This window comes from Colobus angolensis, unplaced genomic scaffold (genome assembly GCF_000951035.1).
Source record: "Colobus angolensis palliatus isolate OR3802 unplaced genomic scaffold, Cang.pa_1.0 Scaffold78, whole genome shotgun sequence".
Lineage (NCBI taxonomy): Eukaryota > Metazoa > Chordata > Mammalia > Primates > Cercopithecidae > Colobus > Colobus angolensis.
In genome coordinates, this window is record NW_012121598.1 from 4448696 (window position 1) to 4471059 (window position 22364).

At 39.9% G+C, this 22364-nt stretch overlaps 1 protein-coding gene across 4 annotated transcripts in view; it reads left to right on the forward strand.

The window, feature by feature from the left end:
• GALK2 (galactokinase 2) overlaps nucleotides 1-22364 on the forward strand; it is a 231304-nt gene that overhangs the window by 163177 nt on the left and 45763 nt on the right. For all 4 annotated transcript variants that reach the window (XM_011928595.1, XM_011928594.1, XM_011928593.1 and 1 more), the window contains exon 9: nucleotides 16005-16206. In XM_011928595.1, the coding sequence (XP_011783985.1) occupies nucleotides 16005-16206 (202 nt within the window). The remainder of the gene's footprint in view (nucleotides 1-16004; nucleotides 16207-22364) is intronic.

A 22364-nucleotide genomic window follows, 5' to 3' on the forward strand; every position in this document is an offset into this window, starting at 1 on the left:
TCATGCCAGGAGTAAAGGTTCCTACCTTGTTTCCTCGCAAAAAAAATGGCCTTACCTGATATTGCAGATAACCGGGGAATTCCACTTCCTCTTTCAGATGTGTACATGATTATGTCCCTATTCATTGGTTCACCTTCCCCCTTCAAAACTAAGAATGAAATTAAGTAGGATATTTAAAGGCACGGCATTGTAAAACTTTCAACTTCTGTAGGAAAAGCCTAGGATATGTGTTGGAATCACACCAGTGATTTGTGTTGTGTGTTGGTCAGCTTCTCAGCCACTGGTAGGTAGGTCAGTACTCACAGTGTGCCTCTTGTCCCACAAGGCTAATGGTGGCATGGTTCTGGCTTCTGAGGCCAGCAGAGAAGTAACAATGTAACTGAACTGCCGTGGCACCAGCTGCTCCTATGTAGGCCTTTGAAGCATGAAAAACACATGTATCTCATCATTCTTAGTATATTTACTTATTTGCTCATTCTCCCTGTGTGTACCTGGTTTCCTGACCCTGCTAACTATCTTCTTCACCACAGCTGCCTCCTTGGCCTTGGCATCACTGACCCCCTTGGTCTCCTCAGCTCTGACCACCACCTTGGTCCAGCCTTGCGGGCCTCTTTGTTTCTGACCCTGTATTTCCTGTACACCTCCTCAGCCCCAGCTGCTTCTTTGGCTGTAGTCTTGCTGGTCTTCTCATTTGTGGCTGCCTCAAGGGGAAGGAAGGGAAGAAAAGGAAAGGAAAATGTATAATTTCTAAACTTGTAAATATATGTATTTAAGGAAATGTTACCCAGTGTGCCCTTTGCTTAAATTTATCATGGATTATCTCTGTCTTTCAGGAGTGAAATTATCAAAGGATCAGCTGTGAAGTTATTAGATACTATGTTTTGAGTAGAATGAGGCTTCTGCAGATATAAGGACATCTCATTGTCTCCTATGTCACTCCTCTGCTAGTTTGGAAACATCTATAGGAAAGCATCTTCTATAGTCATCATCTACCTAAGAGGCCAACATCTTGCCATCCTGTTTTCCTTTTTTGCTACTTATGCTTTCATTTTTACATTTTGTAGGTTTCCGCATAAGTAAATGTTCTCTTTGTATACAAAGCAGCTTTTCTTATGGTGAAATTCATTTATTTTGGTCAAAATGATTCTCCTGTACTGGTAAGTTCAAACTGATTGTGCTTTAGTAACAAACAATTTCAAAGTCTCAGTGGCTTGACCAAACAAAAGTGTATTTCTTACTCACTCTGTATATCTGACATAAGTCAGCGACAGAGTTCATTCATCTAAGACACTTATGGAGCTAGGCTCAGAGGGCTCCATCTCAACACGTTTGTCCACAATCATTGTGGCAGGAGGAAGGTAATGTTGTTAATTGCTCTCTGGCTCTTAACAGTGAGCATCACCGCAATGCTCGTTCGATTGGCCAAAGCAAGTCAGATGGATGTGATGAACTTCAGTGAGGGTGAGGAAGTAGTCTTAATATGTGTGAGGAGAGCTGGAATATTTGGAAGCAGCCTGATGACAACTGTACTTTCCCAGGTTGAGTGGCTATGAGTCTCATCCCATCAAATCTTGGTGAACCAATGAGAACCAATTTACTTTCTCATATACAAATATGAAGTTGACATTTTTTCCAAACATCTGGGACAATGAATATTGCTCTTGATCAAATTTCAAGTTATTTTCATTTAAGAATTAGACAAACATACTGTGATCTCTTTTTATGTTGCACATTTCTCTTATACTGGCATTTTATCTGCACGTGATCTGGTGAAAGCTTACTTGGTAATGATGGCTTGTCACTTTCTTCCCAGTCATTCTAACATCCTAGTTCAAGAAAACATCTCCTTCTGTTTATTAGTTGTTCAATTTCTGTAGTCCTCTTTCAAAGTACTTAGCTTCAGGTGGAAGAAAGTTTCCTAATAGTTTCTAAATTAGAAATTGTATGCTACTTTCTACCTACTGTGCCATTTGTTTCCATGAGAGTCAGCTGAGGTGAGTAACTGTGAATGGATCTAGTGGCTTTTAGCAGGCTATTGCCAAATATCAATAGTAATGACAACAAAAATGATGACCTATTATATGTGTATAGACACTAACAGTTTAACTATATGAGATCTGACTTGATCATCATTCATGCTGCAGGTTTCAGATGAAAATATGACAGGCCACCACTCTATATTCAGGGTAGAGATGCTCCATAGTTTTTTAGAAAATGTTTGAGGAAGATGGTTTCTTGTTTTGTCTTTAGAAAGGATTAGAATGGGAGAGACCACAAAGATTAACACCCTTAGTCCATTAGGACTTCTCTAATATTGGGAAACCCTTATTCTGTCAAGGGCCGCTGATGGAACAGTAAAAAAGACCAGAGACCACCTACATCGGAAAGCAATATAATTTAGTCTTTTAATGAGAAGTTATAAAATATTCCAAGAAGAAGCAATATAAAAGTCTACTTAATTAACACAAGAAATAGCAAGATATATGCTTCATTTATCTTATTTTAGCCTAAAAAGTGAAGGGGGACAGAGAGGATGAAGATCACAATGGAAAGAGTCATATGAATAAAGAAAACAGGAAAAAGAATCTGATAAAGGGGGGAAGGTTGCTTATGGAAAAGCACATAAACACAAATGCAGAGAAACTACAAACAAACACACCTGTGTGCATTCACTTCCCAACTGGCTTCTGGAGAACTGCATAAGCACATTTGTAATCATGGAGTGCTGTGAAATAGCAGCATCTTGATTTATTCTTTCAGGGTATTGCCAGTTGTAGTGTAAACACCTTGAGAATAGGGACATCTCTAGATGTTTGTGAAAGTGAAAGATTTTTATCTTCTTAATACTGCATGGCATTTTGGAAAGTTCAGGTATAGTGCAGGTGTATTGTCCTTCAATACTTGCCTTGAGGAAATTCAGAGAAGGGCCACATTTGGCACATGATTCAGAGCTCCCTCACTTTCAGTCCCTAGATGGCTCTTCCTGTTCTGCTCCAGCGCCTGCCTTCCAAAAGCAAATTCCGGACAACAGCCTATGTAATCTAGTAGAGTCATTTCACATGCCAGATAACAAACTGTTGACGTAATCTGGTCACCTCCTGCTTTTTCATCATATTGGGAAATAAATAACATAAGTAAATAGAGGTAGATTTTTATTCCTTTATCAGCAAATGTTTGACTGAGAACCAACTATTTAAGCACTGTGCTAGGTACTGTGTATTAGAATCAGCAAGGCCAGCATAATCCTTATTCTTACTTAATATTGTGGGAAGACAACATTAAAACAATAACTAAAGTGTCCTAATAGAAATATGCTACTTATTTCACAGGTAGGCACTAATTTTTCTTTTGCCTCTCTTTCATCCCTTTTTATTCCCTTATATATTTTTCCTGTAATTCAGTTAATAGAAGAAATCTAGGACAAGATCTTATTCCCTTTCATGTAAAAATACCAGGCCAGGCCAGCTCTAGGCAAGCATGACCACTGTTTCTCATAGTCCTTCTTGCAGCTCTGCATTGACCAAGATTCCCTCTTAACTCTCTAGGCTCCTTTTCAAATGGCTTGAAATTGTTTCCTCTTTTCATGTCTTCCAAGAATAAAGTTTTAGGAAAGTTCTGGAAAATTAATGGGAAAGTAATTCCCTCAAGAGAGTGAGACACAAAAATATGGCTCATCCAGGGAGCAGCTTCAGATTCTTCCCTTGCTAATAGGATGAGAGCAAAATGATGTGTATTGAGAACCTGCCATATTCAAGACACTCTATTAGGTTCCAAAGGGGCTATAAAGATATAAAGAGGGCACAGTCCCTGCCCTCCTAAAGCAATATATGGTAACTATAATTAGAAAAGAACACAAAGTAATTAAAGTGTGCCGGGGTGGGAGGTATGGATGCCTCTGACTTATGTTTTTTGAGAGTTTTGTAAAAGAGGTGGCATCCAGGCTGATAGTGAAAGAGATGTGGGGATTGCAGAATCAGACTGGGTAGGATGCTGATGCAGTGTCTTCATTCTGGGACTCTGCATGCTGCCAGTGGACAGGCAGTGATGGTGCAGGGCAGGCATCTCAAGTCAACAGGGAGAGGATAGTGTCACAACCATACCATTTGGGGGACTGTTGATGTGTCTTGATGAATTGAAATGTGGGGGCTTTAATTTGTTGGGCAATGGAAAAATATGCTAGATTTTGATGCAATGAAATATTTACAAATGCCACAATCAAAATGGCACTTCGGGAAGTTTGTCATGGTATGTATGAGCAGGTTGATTAGAGGGGAGAGGGATACCAGTTAGAAGGTAGTGCAGTGGTACAGACATGGGATGGTAAGAATCCATACTACAAAGGTAGAGGGTAGAATGGAAAGAAGAGAGTGATGGGCTCTGTCTTGTAACGTGAATGACTCTGGACTTATTTACAGGAGCTTAGCATATGCCAGCGTGTAAAATGCAGGTGAGGGTGACTACAGTGGAGTGAGGCAAAGGGTTTGATCAGAGGAGTAACATGTACTACGGAACAGACCTTGAAGGCGCTCACTACTTTGGAAATCTGAGAAAGGGAAGCCGTAAACACGAGGAGCACCGTTACTCTCCATAACACAGTTTTATGCTGTTGATTTTCAAATATTCACAAATGCTTTTTGGAATGTACTTTTCCATGGATTAGTGTGTTTTATGTTGAAAGTGCTTTTTTTTTTTTTTTTTTTTTTCACCAGCGGGTTTGCTTTTAAAATCGGTAAGGATATTTTCCCTTTAAATGTAAAATGCTAATTTAATTTAGTCTTTGCTGCATGGGAATGGGATACTAATGTGGCTGAAAACAGCAGTTTATTTTATGTGGGTTTGACCATTTCAGAAGTTTAACATTTTTAAAAAATATTATTACTAGGAAAATAAATTTGAAACCACATTCCAACTTCAATGAGGATTATTCAAGTGTTTTTCAATTATATTGCTTAAATGCTCCAAAGAGTCTTTGCCTCAGAGCACAGAGTCCTTATTATAACTTTGCTGCAAAGGAAAACAGGACTCTGTTCTGGGTTCTGAAGTGGTTTTCCTCATCCACCTCTGGATTGCTCTTCTTGGAGACCAACTCTTGGTTTAGCTTAGTGGAGCTTTCTATTTGTTAGAGAAATTGACCAGTAATGTGTAGTTATATGATTGTGCACAGCCAGCTACAGCCACAACTGCTTTTCGCCCCTCACTCAAACAGTGGGAAAATATTCTGGGGTATGAAAGTCTCAGAAAGATTAATTATATACTTACATGATAAAGATTTCCAATTATCTCAGACCAGCATATTTATTCTTTATGATTAATTATCCCGAGATAGCCTTCATTTAAGGTGATAAAATATTCTTAAAATACTACTTCTTAGCTTGATAGCTGAAAACAAATGCTCTGCATTCTTCTGTATTTACAAACCTTTCTGCACTTCGGTGATATGAGGCTACGTGGAGAAAGTCACTGCATAAAGGATGAGGGAGATGATGGTCCAGCTCTCCCTTGCAGTCATCAGACCGACATCCAGAACTGCATTCAGGCCTGGGAACCACCCTTCAAGAAGGGCAGACACAGACTAAAGTGTATTTGGAAGAATAAACAGGTGAAGGAGACTGGAAATTCAATCATGTTGGAACTTGGAAGGTTGCTCTGGAGAGAAGACTCAAATAGTTGTGGTATTTCACTGCTGCAGGGGGCAGGTAGCAGCTGCCATAGTTTTGGCTACCTAGCATCTGGGCCCCTTTTCCATCTCAGGGAAATCTGCTATGTGTATGTTGGTGATGGGGAAGTTGAAGGGTCAGATTTGTCTCTTGAGTCACTTGACACCTGCATGTGGACAAGGGTACTAGGCTTCTTCTGGTGTCCGGGCACGTGTTTATGGCTGGGACTTTGAGTCTAACAGGCATACGTCAGTTGATAAAGTGTCTAAATTCCAATGTCACATCCAGACTGCTCTTGTGGAATGATGTTGGCAGTTCTTCACTGGCTGCTTCCCTTAGCTTCTAACCTCTTCCCACCTGGTTTCACGTTCTAATAGAGAATGGAAATATCTAATCCTAAAAGATTTTGTGAGCTTCTTAGTATCTTCAAAATAAGTTTGTTTTTTGCTTGAGGTAGTTGGTGTAGGTTTCTGTTGTTCACAAACAAGAATCCTGACTGATATAATTACTAAAAACATAATGATTTCTTATTTCTAACTGGAATTATTTTATTTTTTACTATTTAGGGAATTTTTTCTTTAATTTTTAGTTAACATATGATAATTGTACATATTTATAGGGTACAGAGTGATGTTTCAATACAGGTATACAAATGTGTAATGATCAAATCAAGATAATTAGGCTATACGTCACCTCAAACATTTAGCATGGCTTTGTGTTGGGAACATTCAGAATCCTCTTTTCTAGTTGCTTGTTTTTTGTTTTCGTTTTTGTTTTTGAGATGGAGTTTCGTTCTTGTTGCCCAGGCTGGAGTGCAGTGGCATGATCTTGGCTCACCGCAACCTCTGCCTCCTGGGTTCAAGCAATTCTCATGCCTCAGCCTCCTGAGTAGCTGAGATTATAGGCATGCGCCACCGCTTCCGGCTAATTTTGTATTTTTAGTAGAGACGGGTTTCTCCATGTTGGTCAGGCTGGTCTCGAACTCCCGACCTCAGGTGATCCGCCCAAAGTGCTGGGATTACAGGCATGAGCCACCATGCCCGGCCTCTTCTAGTGTTTTTGAACATGTATAATAAATTCTTGTTAACTGTAGTCACTCTACAGTGCTATAGGACACTATAACTTATTCCTCCTATCTAGCTACAATTTTGTAACCATTCTCTTCTACCTGCCTTCCCCCACTACCCTTCCTATCCTCTAATAACTATAATTCTATTCTCTACTTCCATGAGCTTAGTTATTTTTAGCTCCTGCAGATGGGTGAGATCATGTGGTTTTTTTTTATCTCTCTGCCTGATTTATCTCACATAACATAATGCCTTCTAGGTTTATCCATATTTCTGCTCATGACAGGATTTCATTCTTTTTTTATTGTTCAATAGTATTCTATTGTGTGTACATGCCACATTTTCTTTATTCATTCATCTGTTGGTGAACATTTAGGTTGATCCTATATCTTGGCTATTGTGAATAGTGCTGAAATAAACATGGGGCACAGATACCCTTTGATATACTGATTTTCTTTCTTTTGGATAAATACCCAGTAGTGAGATTGATGAATCATGGTAGTTCTATTTTTAGTTCTTTTGGAAACCTCTATACTGTTTTCCATAATGGCTGTACTAATTTACATTCCCACCAACAGTGTAGAAGAGTTCCCTCTTATCTGCATCCTCACCAGCACTTATTTTTTTGTCTTTTTGATAGTAGGCATTCTAACTGGGTGAGATGATATCTCATGGTGGTTTTGATTTGCATTTCCCTGATGATTAGTGATGTTAAGCATTTTTTCATATACCTGTCAGCCATTTATATGTCTTCTTTTGAGAAATCTCTATTCAGACCCTTTGCCTATTTTTTAACTGCATTTTTGTTGTTGTTGTTGTTGAGTTGTTTGAGTTCTTTGTATATTCTGGATGTTAGTTCCTTGTTAGATGAGTAGTTTGCAGGTATTCTCTCCCATTCTGCAGGTCGTCTCTTCACTCTGTTGATAGGTTTCCTTTGCTGGGTAGAATCTTTTTAGTTTCATGTTGTCCTATTTGTTTTTGTTGTTGTCACTGGTGACTTTTGTCGTCTTACCCATAAGATCTTTGCCTATACCAGTGTCCTGATGCATTTCCCCTCTGTTCTCTTCTAGTAGTTTTATAGTTTTGGTTTTTACATTTAAGTCTTTAATTCATCTTGATTTTTTTATATGGTGAGAGATAGGAGTCTATTTTCTTCTTCTGCATATAAATATCCAGTTTTCTCAGCACCATTTATTGACAAGCATATCCTTTTCTCAATCTTACTGAAATTTTTAACCTGGATTCAACAATAGCTTTATGCAATCTGTGTGTTTGTTGTGTTATATGGAGTATTTTGGTTATTTATTCATTCACATGGGGGAGAGGGTACATTGTTTTATTTACTTCTCAAAAGGTTCTAAAATCCTTAAAGGGCCAAGAACCACTTATCTGCAGGATACAATTTAAACATCTTAGCATGACATTCAAAGTTCTCATTATCTGGCCTCAGCCCATTGCTTTGATTTTCTCTCCCATTACATTCTCTGCTGCTTCTATTTCTTTATCCTCTTTTCATGCTCCAGTAGTCAAAGTACTCTGTGTTCTCTAAAAGCACCTAATGATTTATAGTCTCTACGTCTTTGCTCTTGATGTTCTTTCTGCCCCACCCTTTTCTTTGGTTCTTATCCCACCGTTCCATTGGTTTGCTGAACACCTACTCATCTATTTAGACTTCACTGGTTTAATTCCTCAGTGGATGTAATGATTACTGTGCTACATCCCCTTGGCCTACCTGATTTCAGCATTGCTGGCAGCCCATGTTAAGCTAGCAGCTTGTATGAGTGCCTCTTCTTTGTAGCCTTTGTGCATTCTCCATAGTCACTGAAGGCAGACATGTTACCCAGGCATATCTTTGTGGAGAAGTTAACCCTTCTTGGGGGAAACACTCAAACAATGAGAATGTGAGTGGGTCAATGCCCCAGCCTTCCCATTGCCTGTGGGCCAATGGTAGGCACATTCAACATGACTCTTCAGAGAGATCCCTGAGAGATTAGGCCGGGAGCTGTGCACATAGTTAATCTGCTCACTAAGCCCCTTTTTTGGCTTGCTTTCTTTCCTGAATCACTTTTCTTCCTCTTTCACCCCTGCTTCCTAGATTTCTGCTCTCTGCATCCAAGTCTTTATCTCAAGCTCTACTCTCATATGCATCTAGATCCAGACACCCTCTTGACTGTGTGCCTCTATTTTAGCTGTGAGATGCTGCTTTAGCATATCTCGCCCTTTATTGATCTCATTTAATGATTTCTTTCTAGTAGACTATTACTTGTGGAAAGTAAAGAACTTATTGTGATGTGAGTAGGCACCATCCAACTGGCTGCCAGTACGGGTAGAACAAAGCAGGTGGAAGAAGATGGGTTTTGCTGAGTCCTCTTGCTCCCTTTCTCTTCCTGTGTCAGATGCTTGCTTCGTCTCCTCCTGCCCTTAGACATCAGATTCTAGGTACTTCAGCCTTGGATTCTGGGACTTACACCAGCAGCTTTCTGGGGGTCCTAGGGCCTTTGGCTTCAGACTGAGGGCTGCACTGTTGGCTTCTCTGGTTTTGAGGTTCTCAGACTTGGACTGAGTCATACTACTGTCCTCTCTCCCTCCCCAGCTTGGAGACAGCCTATCAGGAGACTTCTCCTTGTGATTATATCAGCCAATTCTCCTTCTTTTATATACCTATATATCCTGTTCATTCTGTCCCACTGGAGAACCCTGTTTAATACACTTATTCATTATTGGTCCCTAAGCAGGTACATAGTGGACCCTCCACAATGTGTAAAAGGCACGGTGCATGAGAGCTGTCTTCAGATATCGGAAGGGTTACCTTGTGTTTACATATGTCTGGGGAACAGAACCAAGACCAAAGAGTAGAGGTTACAGGAAGACAGATTATAAATCAATACATTGTTTATCAGTGCACCTATGGGAGGTGATATTTGATAGTAACAGTAACAGTGGCTCGTTATGGCATGATGACCCACTCAGGGAAGATACATGCCCACTCTTCTGCTGAGAAGTCCTATTATAGAAAGTTTTATAGAACAGGGACCACAAGCACATATCTGCAAGGACCAGCCTGGCATATAAACTAGTGAGGCAGGCTAAGGGTCACATAGTTGGGAATGGTGAGAACTGTGTGGAATAAAGTGTATGTACCCTGTCTCAAAGGGGTAGGTACTCCTCAGCTCCAGTCAACAGTTGCTAGACAGTAATGCAGATCCAGCACTGTCAGACCTTCCGATTTTCCAAAGTAAGTAGAAATCCAGATTCTTAGGTAAATCTTCCAGCATAAAGACGTTCGAATCAAGAAGGCATCACCGTGGCTGGCTGTGGCGCATGGGTTGTTAGTTTGTAATCTTTGTATAGTGGATGTAGCTGAGGATGTTAAAGCCTCAGATGTGAGGATGGCTTTCTACAGAGCCAGATTCTAGTCAGCTTGCTCTCTTCAGGCCCATGAACACACTCTGCCTGTTCCCACGTTGGGCCTTTGGCCATTTTCTCTTCACAGCAGGGACACTGTGTGGCTCAGACCCCTCTCCTGTGACATCTCCCACTGCTGGTCCTTCCCCAGCAAACTCTGTCTTCTTAGTGCACCTTCAGCATTTCCAGCACTCAGATGTCTGCTGCAATTGCTCACTGTCTATTGGCGTCGTGGTTTGTCTTATCTGAATAAGTAAGTTATAAGTTCCCTTAATGCAGAGGTTCTACTTCCTGTGGCTTTCCCGTCATTTGGAGCATGGTATTGGGTGCATAGTAGGTGCTCAATAAGAACTGTTGGTTCACTGTTGCTAGATGACTATCATACTCAGTGCTTATGGCATCACTCTTAGCAGAAGATGACGTAATAAAGAAGAGGCCACCAGCTCTTGCATGGAGAACTTAAAATTAAATCAGTGAAGCTCTTTCAGATGACTCAGTGCTTTTGGCATTTCTCTTAGCAGATGATGAGGTAATAAAGAAGAGGCCACTAGCTCTTGTATGCAGAGGTTAAATTTAAATCAGTGGGACTCTTTCAGAGATGAAATAGACATGTCCTCTATCTACTGTTGACCTGCTGTCCTCAGAGCTTAAAATGGTGCTCAGTGTGCCTCACCTGTCAAAGGCTTTCCCTCACCCTTTCCCACCAGAGATCCAACAAAATAACTAATTATGTGTGCCCTGATTTAGATTCCTTGGTTAGAGATGGGTTCTGATCATAAACTATGTAACCATCTTTTAAAGGAAAACGTTAATAGGCAACTCTTTGTTACAAAGATTGCCTTAAAGAAAAAAAACTAATTTTTACTGTTTACGATTATCTATTTTTGTATTCTTTCTCTTTTATTTGAAACACATTTTGTTTTAGAAATCTCTTTTTCTCTCACATCTATAAAGCAAAATACAACATAAACAATTCTCAGCCATCTGTGATAATGAGTATTAGGGTATACTTTGGGCACTGAAGTTTACTAATTGTTTCCAAACTTTATTTTAGCAAACTTTCCCCACTTTGTGGTGAGGATGCCAGTGAGTATAAATTGTCAAAATAGTACGTCTCCTTTATATTCTGTATTGTACTTGTTTCACTACTGTTTATTTAGCCTAGTTTCAGTGCAGTTTTGTTACAAGGAGAAGGATCAGAATCATTCATTCAATAAACATTTATTGAACCCCTACTAAGTGCCAGATCCTATTTTAGCTGCTAGAGACAGTTGTGAAGAAATTAGACATTGGTGGGAGACAACCACAAACCAATGAACAAATGAACACACAGGAAAATATTGGATGGTGATAGGTGTTGGGAGTATAAAACAGAATGGAGAAAATGGGGCTACTCCAGATTGGAGCTGAGTCTCTTTAAAGCTGTGACATCTGAGTCTTGAACCACAAGAAGGAACCAGCCATGTGAAGATCATGGGGAAGAGCATTTCAGGACAACAAAACAGCTACTGCCACAGACCTATCGCAGGAGCCACGTGGTGTGCTGGAAGCACAGCTAGGAGGCCGGTCAGAAGGAATTTAGCCAATAGAATTTATTATACAAGTCAAAATTACTACAACAAAATGAAATATGTATTTTGCAGTTTAAGTATATATGGCCATGAACATTTAGATTTCAGAATTTGTGCCGTGATTTCATGACTAGATTCAGGGATTATGTAAGATTTACATTGGAGAAAATCAGTGTTCTGAAGACTATGCAGTGCATCCCACTTTGAAGCTTTGGATTTCTCATGAATAGGATAGGCCATTAATAATATTGGAGGAAAGTATCATCTAGTGTTATATTCTTCAATTGAATTTGCCTTGAAAGTAATCATGCATACAATGAACATAGTAAGAAACAGCTTCCTTCATCCTTTAATGTAATAATTGCTCCCAATGATGACAAGAGCTCATAGACAGCTGGAACATCCAGCTATCATGTTAGCTGGACAAGGAAGAATGCGGTTATGGATAAAGCTTCAGATTTTCTTGCAGTTTTTGATATCTGTATAACAGAGACCTGATGAGTTGCCAGTACATAACAAGCCAGAACCCTGAATCCAGAGAGCATTTGTGACATTCAGCCAACACAGAACTGCTTTCCCACCCAAAGGGTGGTCTCCAAATCTGTTGTGGCTTTTGGCAGGATTTTTATTTCACAATTGAAAACAGATGCCCTTTCTGCCCTTTCCCTTGTTGTCTGAGTTACTACCATTCAGGAGATTGCAAGCCATGGCAATCTCTCATGCACCTTCAGAATGCCCAGCAAGAGTCCCCCTTAGACACTAAGGTATTCAGAAGTCCTGCTGTGAAACACTTCCTCTGCAAGAAGAGAACAGATTCAGGAAGGTGCCAGGATTGTGAAGTTCCGGTAGTCTGGTGGGTATCTTGTGAATGTTTTTTGTCAAAATCAAAGCACCAGTCCTGGGTTTAATAGAAAACATCTCTCTGGATAGTTTCTATTTTAAAATATTTAATCCTAAAAGAAAACATTTAATCCTAAAGAAGTATGTAATCCTAAAGGAAAACCAAAGTGTACTCTCCCTAATGGACTGTATTGAGTTTCATTATAGGATATGGCCCTAAAATATGCTTGGATAGGATATTGCAAATCCAGAGTATCAAAAATCACTTAACTACTAAATTCTTGATTGACTAAAAGAGACTTATTAGACATAACAACTGAATATAATGTGTGGAATTTGTTTGGATCTTGGTGTAAACCAATTGAAATTTGAACTGGTGGACAATTGGGAAAATTTAAATATGGACTTAATATGAGGCAATATTAAGGAACCACTGGTAATTTTGTTAGGTGTGATAATGATACAGTGGTTATCTAAGAAAATAAGAGTTATAAAGACAGTGCTGTAGAGGGGAAAAAATGAAACCTGAAACTTTAATAAGATTTATTGGTTCATTAGTAGAAATGTAAAAGTGCTTCCGTAAAAGCAATCATAGTTTAGGGGAGAGGAACCTAGAGGGAGACCCAGGAGGAGAGAGTCATGTAGAAAAGGAGATTTTGAAGAATGTTCAATGTCCTTCAGTAGAGGGACAGTGCCAGCTCTAAATGGCTCTGCAAGGGAGGAGCGGGGGGATAAATCCTCCTCACTCTTTTCCCTCCCATCTGTTGCTGATCTTTTCCTGCTCTCAAATCTAGATGGCAGGGGACTCACTGGTGTAGTCTATACAGGTCAGCCTTTGGGGCTGATAGTAGGGTGGAAAAGGGCAGAGAGTAGAACTGGGGATGTAAACAAAAGCTACCAGTAACAGCATCTTCTTTATAAAGTAAAACAATATGGGCGGAATGTTGAAGGACTCTTGGAAGAAGCCCTTCATAGAATTATAAAATATTAGGGCTGGAAGGATCCTGAGAAGTGACTCTTAACCTCATTTTAGAGGTGAGGAAATAGAGTATTATAAAGGTAGCAATTTGTGTATAGCTAGTTGTCACAGAGCTGTTAAGAAATTACAGACTTTTTGATGTGAACAGACACTTCTCAAAAGAAGATATTTAGGTGGCCAACAAACATGTGAAAAAAAAGCTCATCATCACTGGTCATTAAAGAAATGCAAATCAAAACCACAATGAGATACCATCGTGTGACACCAGTTAGAAAGGCAATTATTAAAAAGTCAGGAAGCAACAGATGCTGGAGAGGATGTGGAGAAACAGGAAAGCTTTTACACTGTTGGTGGGAGTGTAAATTAGTTCAACCATTGTGGAAGACAGTGTGGCAATTCCTCAAGGATCTTGAACTAGAAATACCATTTGACCCAGCAATCCCATTACTGGGTATATACCCAAAGGACTATACATCATTCTACTATAAAGACACATGCACACATATGTTTATTGCGGCACTATTCACAATAGCAAAGACTTGGAACCAATCCATATGTCCATCAATGATAGATTGGATAAAGCAAATATGGCACATATACACCATGGAATACTATGCAGCCATAAAAAAGGATGAGTTCATGTCCTTTACAGGGATGTGGATGAAGCTGGAAACCATCATTCTCAGCAAACTAACACAGGAACAGAAAACCAAACACCACATGTTCTCACTCATAAGTAGGAGTTGAACAATGGACACACGGACACAGGGAGGGGAACATCACACACTGGGGCCTGTCGGTGGTTGGGAGGTAAGGGAGGGATAGCATTAGGAGAAATACCTAATAGAGATGACAAGTTGATGGGTGCAGCAAACCATCATGGCATGCGTATATCTATGTAACAAACCTGCATGTTCTGCACATGTATGCAGGATTTAAAGTAAAATTAAAAAAATAAATAAATTATAAACTTCTTGATTTTCAGCCCTGTCTCTTTCCCCTAGGCCTGGGAATTTTCATAAATATTCCAAAATTTTCCCAGACCCACCACACTAGCTAAGCCACTGTTCAATATGGGTGAAAATGGTAAGGAAGTCTAAGTTGTTATTCACAGGAATGTGTAAGCATTATAGACATAGCCATTGCAATAGGCCATATTTCTGTAGCTGAAATTACAGAGTCATTGTGGGTAATCTGGAAAAAGTACCCATAATGGACCACAGAGATAACTACTATTAACATTTTGGTGCTTTCCTATCAGTTTTTTAAATTAAAATGTACATAAATATATGTATGTGGGTATGGAAAATTAGTATCAGTTGTACATATAGTTTTGCAGGTTGTTTTTTCACTTAATAATGAATAATTTCCTATATATCAAATTGCCTTAGAATCTGAGTCTTGATAGCAGTAATATTTCAAAAATGAATATAGCATAATTTTTTAAAGTCCTCTGTTATTAGATACTTGAGTTGTTTCTTACTTTCTTCTATGATAAATAATGCTGCAGTGTATATATATACACACATACACACATATATATAGGTATATATATATATATTATATGTCCCATAGAAATAATTGTGTTTATCTGGGATATATATTATTTTTATTAAAAAATTGCCACTGTTAAGAATTTTCAGGGGTCCTTTCTATTGGGGCAGAGTGGAAAGAACATGGCTCTAGGGTCAGGCATCCCTGATCTGTTTAGCTTCCGCCACGTTCTGGATGTGTGACCTTAAGCATGGCAGTTCACTCTATTGAGCCTCCTCCTTTCTGTTAACAGGGATCATACTGTACATCCCTCAGTGCTGTGATGAGAACTATACGAGGTAGTACTTGTTTTTTCGAGATAGAGTCTTGCTTTGTCACCCAGGTTGGAGTCCAATGGCGTGATCTCAGCGTACTGCAACCTCTGCCTCCCAGGTTCAAGCAATTCTCCTGCCTCAGCCTCCCAAATAGCTGGGATTACAGGCACCCACCACCATGCCCAGGTAATTTTTGTATTTTTAGTAGAGACGGGTTTTCACCGTGTTGGTCAGGCTGGTCTTGAACTCCTGACCGCAGGTGATCCACCCGCCTCGGCCTCCCAAAATGCTGGGTTTACAGATGTGAGCTACTGCACCCGGCCTACACAAAGTAGTACTTTCAAAGTGTCTGGCATGTAGGGTGTACTCAATACATGTTAACGTCTCTCTTCATTTGGGATGGATTAGATTGCACATAAGTGTATGCACATGTGTGTTGAGTGAAGTGAAGGAAATATCGTTACAAGATTTTATTCAGTATCAAGAAAAAAGTAAAACTGACTTGCAAATAGACACATTTCAATGGAAAGAATCCTTTCAGTGAAAGAGAGACCTATTACAGTTTAAGATATTGATAATGAAAACAGAAATGAAAGTCTTCAAAAGTGTATTTTTCTTTATACTTGGTTGTCCAGTAACTATTCCCAACCTCCCTCCCCATCTCCTTCCTTCGTCAGTGCTTATCTTCAAACTCTATCAGCGGGCAAAGCATGTGTACAGCGAGGCTGCGCGAGTGCTCCAGTTTAAGAAGATATGTGAAGAAGCACCTGAAAACATGGTCCAGCTGCTGGGAGAGTTGATGAACCAGAGCCACATGAGCTGCCGGGACATGTATGAATGCAGCTGCCCTGAGCTGGACCAGCTGGTGGACATCTGTCGGTGAGGCAGCCTGGTGGGGGCCAAGGGATGCCATCAAATAATATTGTTTAAATAAATGGAAAAAGATGCAACATTTCGTAATCTATGGGAATGAAGATTGTTCCCCACTTTCTACATGAGGGGTCTCCGATGATATAGAGCTAACCTTGTTCCCTTCTAAATGCCTGTAGGATGAAAGATTTGATACCTGGCTCCATGATTTTATGAGGCTCTGGGTTTGGAGTCAGTTTGGAGTCAGCTCTTTACATGATGGGAAAGACCTTTCCATCTCTGGATGATTAGGCCTTTCAGGATGGTAACTTTGCTCAGAGCTGGGCCCTGTTAACTTTCTCATGATATGTTTTATTATACTGCTGCTCTGCCAGAAACTCCTCTCCAGTGTCCTAGTTAAGTTTAGTAGTTCTACTCAGAAGAAGGGAGAAAACTGACAGAGAATCTCAAGCTTGATGGGAGTGTGTGGGGAGATTGCTGAAGGAATCACCCAGAAAGCCAGCATTTCCTGCTTTCCAGGTTTAGTTTAGGCATTTTGAGGAAATAAGGGCTGAAGAAAGCCCAGGTGATACATGGTTAATTGAGGCAGAAATGTAAAGAGGACAACTCTTTCACAAAGCCTAAACACAGCTTCCCTAAAATTGTGAAAGAATGGAGATAATAGAGTTAGTCGTCTTACCCAGGAAGGAGCTCAGTGACCTGGGGAGAACTGAAACTGGGAGAGCTCTCAAACGCTAGATGTTACTTCACTGTGAGAACACAATGCCACACTACAATTAGTAACAGAAATGTAATTAACCACTTGGCACTTGTGGCTTGCCTCAGTCATTGCCACATTCCCAGCCTGAGAAGTTTAAACCAAGTAACTCCAGTGATCCCAAATGGCCTGGGTAACCCAACTTGTCTAAATACTTGAACACAGCATTGATGAAGATCACTCTGCTGACATGTTTGCTCACTGATTGCCAAAAGCCTTCCCCAGCTTGTTTCATTTTAAGTACTTTTTTCTGAAAATATCAAGGGCCTACTATATGGAAGGGACAAATATTGTTCACTTCTGGAAATAAGAGGAAGTGGAATTATTTGTGCAGAGATCAGGAAGAAATGTATTTGCCTGAAAGGAAGTGGGATGGTTTGAATCCCACCTGAAAAACTGCGGAAGGGCATTTGCCAGCTTCCTGGAATTCTCAAATGAACTTTCTTCCTAGAGTGGTCGACCTGTACTTGTTCTCATGGAGCTTACATTCTCGTGGCGAAAGAGAGAAATGACCATTAAAAATAATTTGAATGGTAGTGATAAGTGCTATGGAAAAAAGTGAGAAGGAGTCGAGACTACAGGGTTAGGTGGGTACTGTTTCTATAGAGTGGTTGAAGAAGGTCACTCTGAGGAAGAGATATTTGAGCAGAGACCTGAAGGAGGTGAATAAATGAGAACAGCAAGTGCACAGGCCTTGAGGTGGATACTTGGCTGTCAGGTGTGAGGCTGAGCAAGCTCAGCATGGCAGAGGGCCAGGAAGGAAGGAGAGGTAGTAGATGAAGTAAGGGAGGAAGTGGGCAGCCATACTACATAGGCTGTGTAGGCCATTGGAAGGCTTCTGGCTTTGAGAAGAGAAAGGGGGCAATGGAAATGCTAGGCAATTCTATGCCAAATATGCCTGGAAGGAAGACTTTTTTGCTGTGTGGGTAAAAGAGAGAAATCAAGACGACTGGTGGGTTTTTGCCCTGAGAAACTTCCCTTGTGCCTCTAAAAGCCACATTTTTGAAAAGCACTCTTCACCACTTCTTAGAGTTATCTTAGAGTACCATCAAATATTAGATCAGGAAGGGGTCTTAGAGATCCAAGAAGGCACTAAGAGATTAAATAATTTGAGTAAGTTTCACACAATGAGTTCATTGGAAAGCCTGGCTCGCAATCCAGTGATTTTGCCACACCTGCCTCTCCCCTTGGGTTATACTGAGATGTGATTACACTCAAATGTCGGTCATATATATGTGTGTGTATGTGTGTGTTTGTAACCTATTTTCATCTCCTAGCTTTGAAGATGATGGAGGCCTTTGTTGTCATACTCTCCAGCCTTTGAACATTAAGCAGAGTCGTGTTGAGCAGGAACATAACGTGTAGAGTAGGATGAAAAGTGGGCTGGAAGTTAGGAAGGTTGGATTCTGGCTCCTTTTCATTCTGCGCTCTGTGAGTTGGAACTGTTGCTTCACTTTGTGATCTTCGTTGGCTTTTTCTGTTCTAGCAGTCTATAGATCTATACATTTAAAAACTATGGCTCTAGTGGAAAAGTTTATGGCTATGTCTTACAGGGGTTTGGAAGAGTATCTCTTATTTATCTTTTCATTTTATTTGTTTTTGGAAAATCCTTTCTTAATGGCAGCTAAAGTATTTCATTTTCATTTGCTGTATTAATTTTCTGAGAAAAATTCAGCTCTGTGAAAAACTTAGGAGCTCCATCACTTTTTCATGATTGTTTTGTTTGGACAATTGCTAAGCATCAAAGTTATTTTCTACTTATTCCATAACCATAAAGGGTTCAACTTTTCCATATTGAAAGATTATCTTCTGGCTTGTTGAAGATATTGGCCAGAATAGTTGTCTGGTCCTTAAAGCTTCTTAGATAATTAATTTTTTCTCTTCTGTCACTGTGACCAGCAGATAATATTCTTCAAATGTTTCAGTTGGTTGCAATTTACTGAAAGGTCCTAAGTGGCAGAGCAACCTCAGAGAAGGATAGCCCCAGGGGAGTTAAGCTGATGCAGACGTTGATGTCATTCCCTCCTTCAGTCAATACATATTTTCACATGGGTATCTGTGTACCATGGGAAATTGCAGTCTACTGTCCACTTTCAAAAGCTGTGCCTTTCTCTTTTAAAGATGTCTGAGAAGCAATGAGGGAAGAAGGAGGGGTCCAGAAGAATGCAGAAATTAGTAGGAGTAAGATAAAGGATGGATAAAGGGTGGTTAAAAAGGATGGGAAAGACAGACGGTGGAAGAGTAGCAGGTAGTAACATGGGGAAAAGTTCAAATAAATGAACAGCGGAGCTACTCATAAGCCCTAGTTCTTTCTGAAACTGTGTGACTGTCTCACTGGGTCAGGCAGAAAAGGTGTTGGACATACTGGAAAGGGTCCTGGCAAGGCCTGGTGTTAGCCACTGGTGCCACAGACACAACCTCTGGCAAAGTACTGCTTTATTTAAAAACCACCACCACCCCCACAATTCCCTGCCACCATTAAAAATGTTAACATCAGTAGGGAAGGTATGACTAAGACTGGGCAGCCTGAGCAGGTTGCTTGTCTTCCCCAAATGAGGGAAGAGTAGGGAAGCTGAAATGGGTTCAAGGAGGAGCACTGCCAAAAATAATCTTTACATCACCCTCCCTGGTTCATTTATGGCACTTCAAAATTCCTTTAGTGTTTCTGAAGGGTTTCTTGGAAGCTATTTGTATGAAAAGACAACTAATTGAATGAGTAGATTAAGGACTTGAATACCTAGAATACCTAAGGTGCTATATACACAAGCAGAAAATCCTAGAGTGATCTGAGCTAGACTGAATTAAAAAGGCATCTCCTAGTTAGCATATAGGACAATGTATAGAACAACTCTGTGACCCAAGTGGGAAGAAGAGGGGTTGGGAAAGAGCACCATTGCTAGCTCTCTTTTTTGGTTGAACCTTTTCTTGCTCTTCAAGAGAAAATCAGTTTAGAATGTAAAGAAAGGAACAGGGAGGAGGAAGGAAACTATACTTAAAGAGTGGGGCTTTTTTAAAAAAATTAATGTTAGAACTTAAATTATATGAAACAAAGTATAATAATGAAGGAAAAAGATAATGTTTGCTGAATTATAAAATATCTTTTGTAACCAAACAAAATGTTAACAGAAAGAAATGACTAAATTTTAAGTAGAATTTACTGGAGAACACAAAACAGTTTTGAAACCAAGTCAGTTATATGTGAGACAGCTCATTTACTATTGGTTCCCTGGTTTTACTTAAGACAAAATAGTTAATGCCTTTTATTTTCATTTTGACACTTGTTGAAATTAGAGAAGATTAATTGCTGCATTATTGCCCAAGCTATTAAGGGAGATGAATGACAAATTTTAGTGGATCAACTATGATTACAAAAGTTAATTTACTTTGTCTTCCTCAGAAGTCTTTCTGCAATGGATTCCATGGTAAGGCTGCTCAGCCTCTCGCACCCATTCTTTGACAAGGTCATAGTGGGGAAGAATGAAGTGCAAATCCATTGTTGCATGCTCTTTCTCCATGACCTTAAGTGCTAATCTGCATACCCTGTCAAAAAAAAAAAAAAAAGAGGGAACCAGCCATTTTAACTCCCCTTAGGGCTTCACTTCTCTTTGGGCCTCTTTGACTTATGAATATATATGCCATTTGCAGGACTCAAACCCACTGCTCTTCAATGGCCTTTAGGTGGCTTACATTTCTAAAGTAGACTTGCGGGCATATTTTCTTATCCTTTCTCATTTGAACACTGAAGGCTGTGTTTTCTTGACTCTAAAGCAGTTTGAAGGTACAGTGTCTAACCTGGCTGTAAAAATCATAGAAACTGCTAGAAGGTCCCTTACCTGTGATTCTTGCCATTTCCCAGAGAGCAGAAGCTAGAAGTCTTCCCAAGTAAAAAATACACTGCTGACTGCTTATATTACATATCATTTTTAAAATATTTTAAGGGAAATATTGTAGTCCAGCAGCCATTTATTAGAACCCATTAAATTCCTAGAATTGTGCTGGGCTAGGTTCAGAGAGATAGATGTGACCTGTTCCTAAATTCAAGATTTCCTGAAATAATTTATTTCATATCCATTTGTATAATATATATTTACTTATTTAGAAAGAAATGACACAGAATTTAAATACGAGGCATAATTTCTTACCTTCCGTCTTTCTCAAGTGTGTAGTGCAGTTGGGTCTCTCTGGATCTCCTCCCCACCCTCTCCATTGCTCTGTATCTTGCAACTTAGCGCTTTATGGTCGAATTAGTTCACTTAAAAGTAGGAAATTTGACTTTGGCTATATTGGGTGCCTGGACAGTTAATTCTGTGAATACACAAGGATCAAAGAGAACATTCCTCATAATCTCCATCCCTCGTCTGCCCTAGCCTTTGCCATCATGCTTTATAAAGCAGAGGCTGCCTTTGTTGCTTTAACAAACCCTTCCACATTATTCCCAATCCAGTCATCACAGTTATCAAAGTGGGATCTGAGGGATTTTAGGGTTTTGGGTTCTGTAATTCTTGTATTGCCTCTCTGATATGCAATAGCTCGGAAGATAAATCTTTAATGTTTTCTTGTTCTTCCAGAAAAAGGCGCGAACATGAAAAGTTCACTAAACACCCTTGGTTCACTTACTTTTCTTTCTTTCTTTAAAGTGTATAGTGGTCTCCTAACTTTTGGTCTTCTCAGAATTTCTATGGCATATGCCAAAGGGCCTATTAAGTACCAGCAGGGAACACTGCAGACAGACCTTTCTGCCTTTGTAAGTGTATGTAGCTTGGCAGGCTGCTGACCAGCTGCTGGGGCAGCCCTGACTTGTGATCAGATGTGCCACTGACTCGGGGGCAGAAGGCTATTTATAATAGCACTTACCATTCTTGATTTGGGAAATTTGAGCCCTGGTGATTTCAGACCATGTGATGGATGCAGTTGAGTCCATTTTCATCTGTAGCAGGCAGGGTGGTGACAGAGCAGCTCTGGAGACTCAGTAGTGAATATCTTGACCTACAAAGACTTCCAGCTTCTGCTCCCTGGAAACTGGTAAAAGTCTCAGGAAAATAGACCTCAGGCCCAATTCCTATAGGTTTTTCAGCCAGATTAAAAACAATACTCTCAGTTTGCTTTAGGTTCAATTTTGAAAAACCACAGCTTTCAAAAACTGTTCAAATGAGAAAGTATACTAAAATATGCCTTTTAGAAGTTGGACTGAGGACCCTTAAAGACTTGATAACTTGAATGCAGCAAAATGGCATATTTTGGATCTTAGAAAATCAAATAAGAAGGCACAGTGTTCTTCTTTAGACCATGTCATGGCTGGCTTTAATGCCCATATTTTAGGGTCTTCCAGAGACACTTGAGTGACACCTCAGTTTTCCACAGTAAGAGTCTGATGTGACTGCATATGGCAACCATTTTTTTAAATTCAACA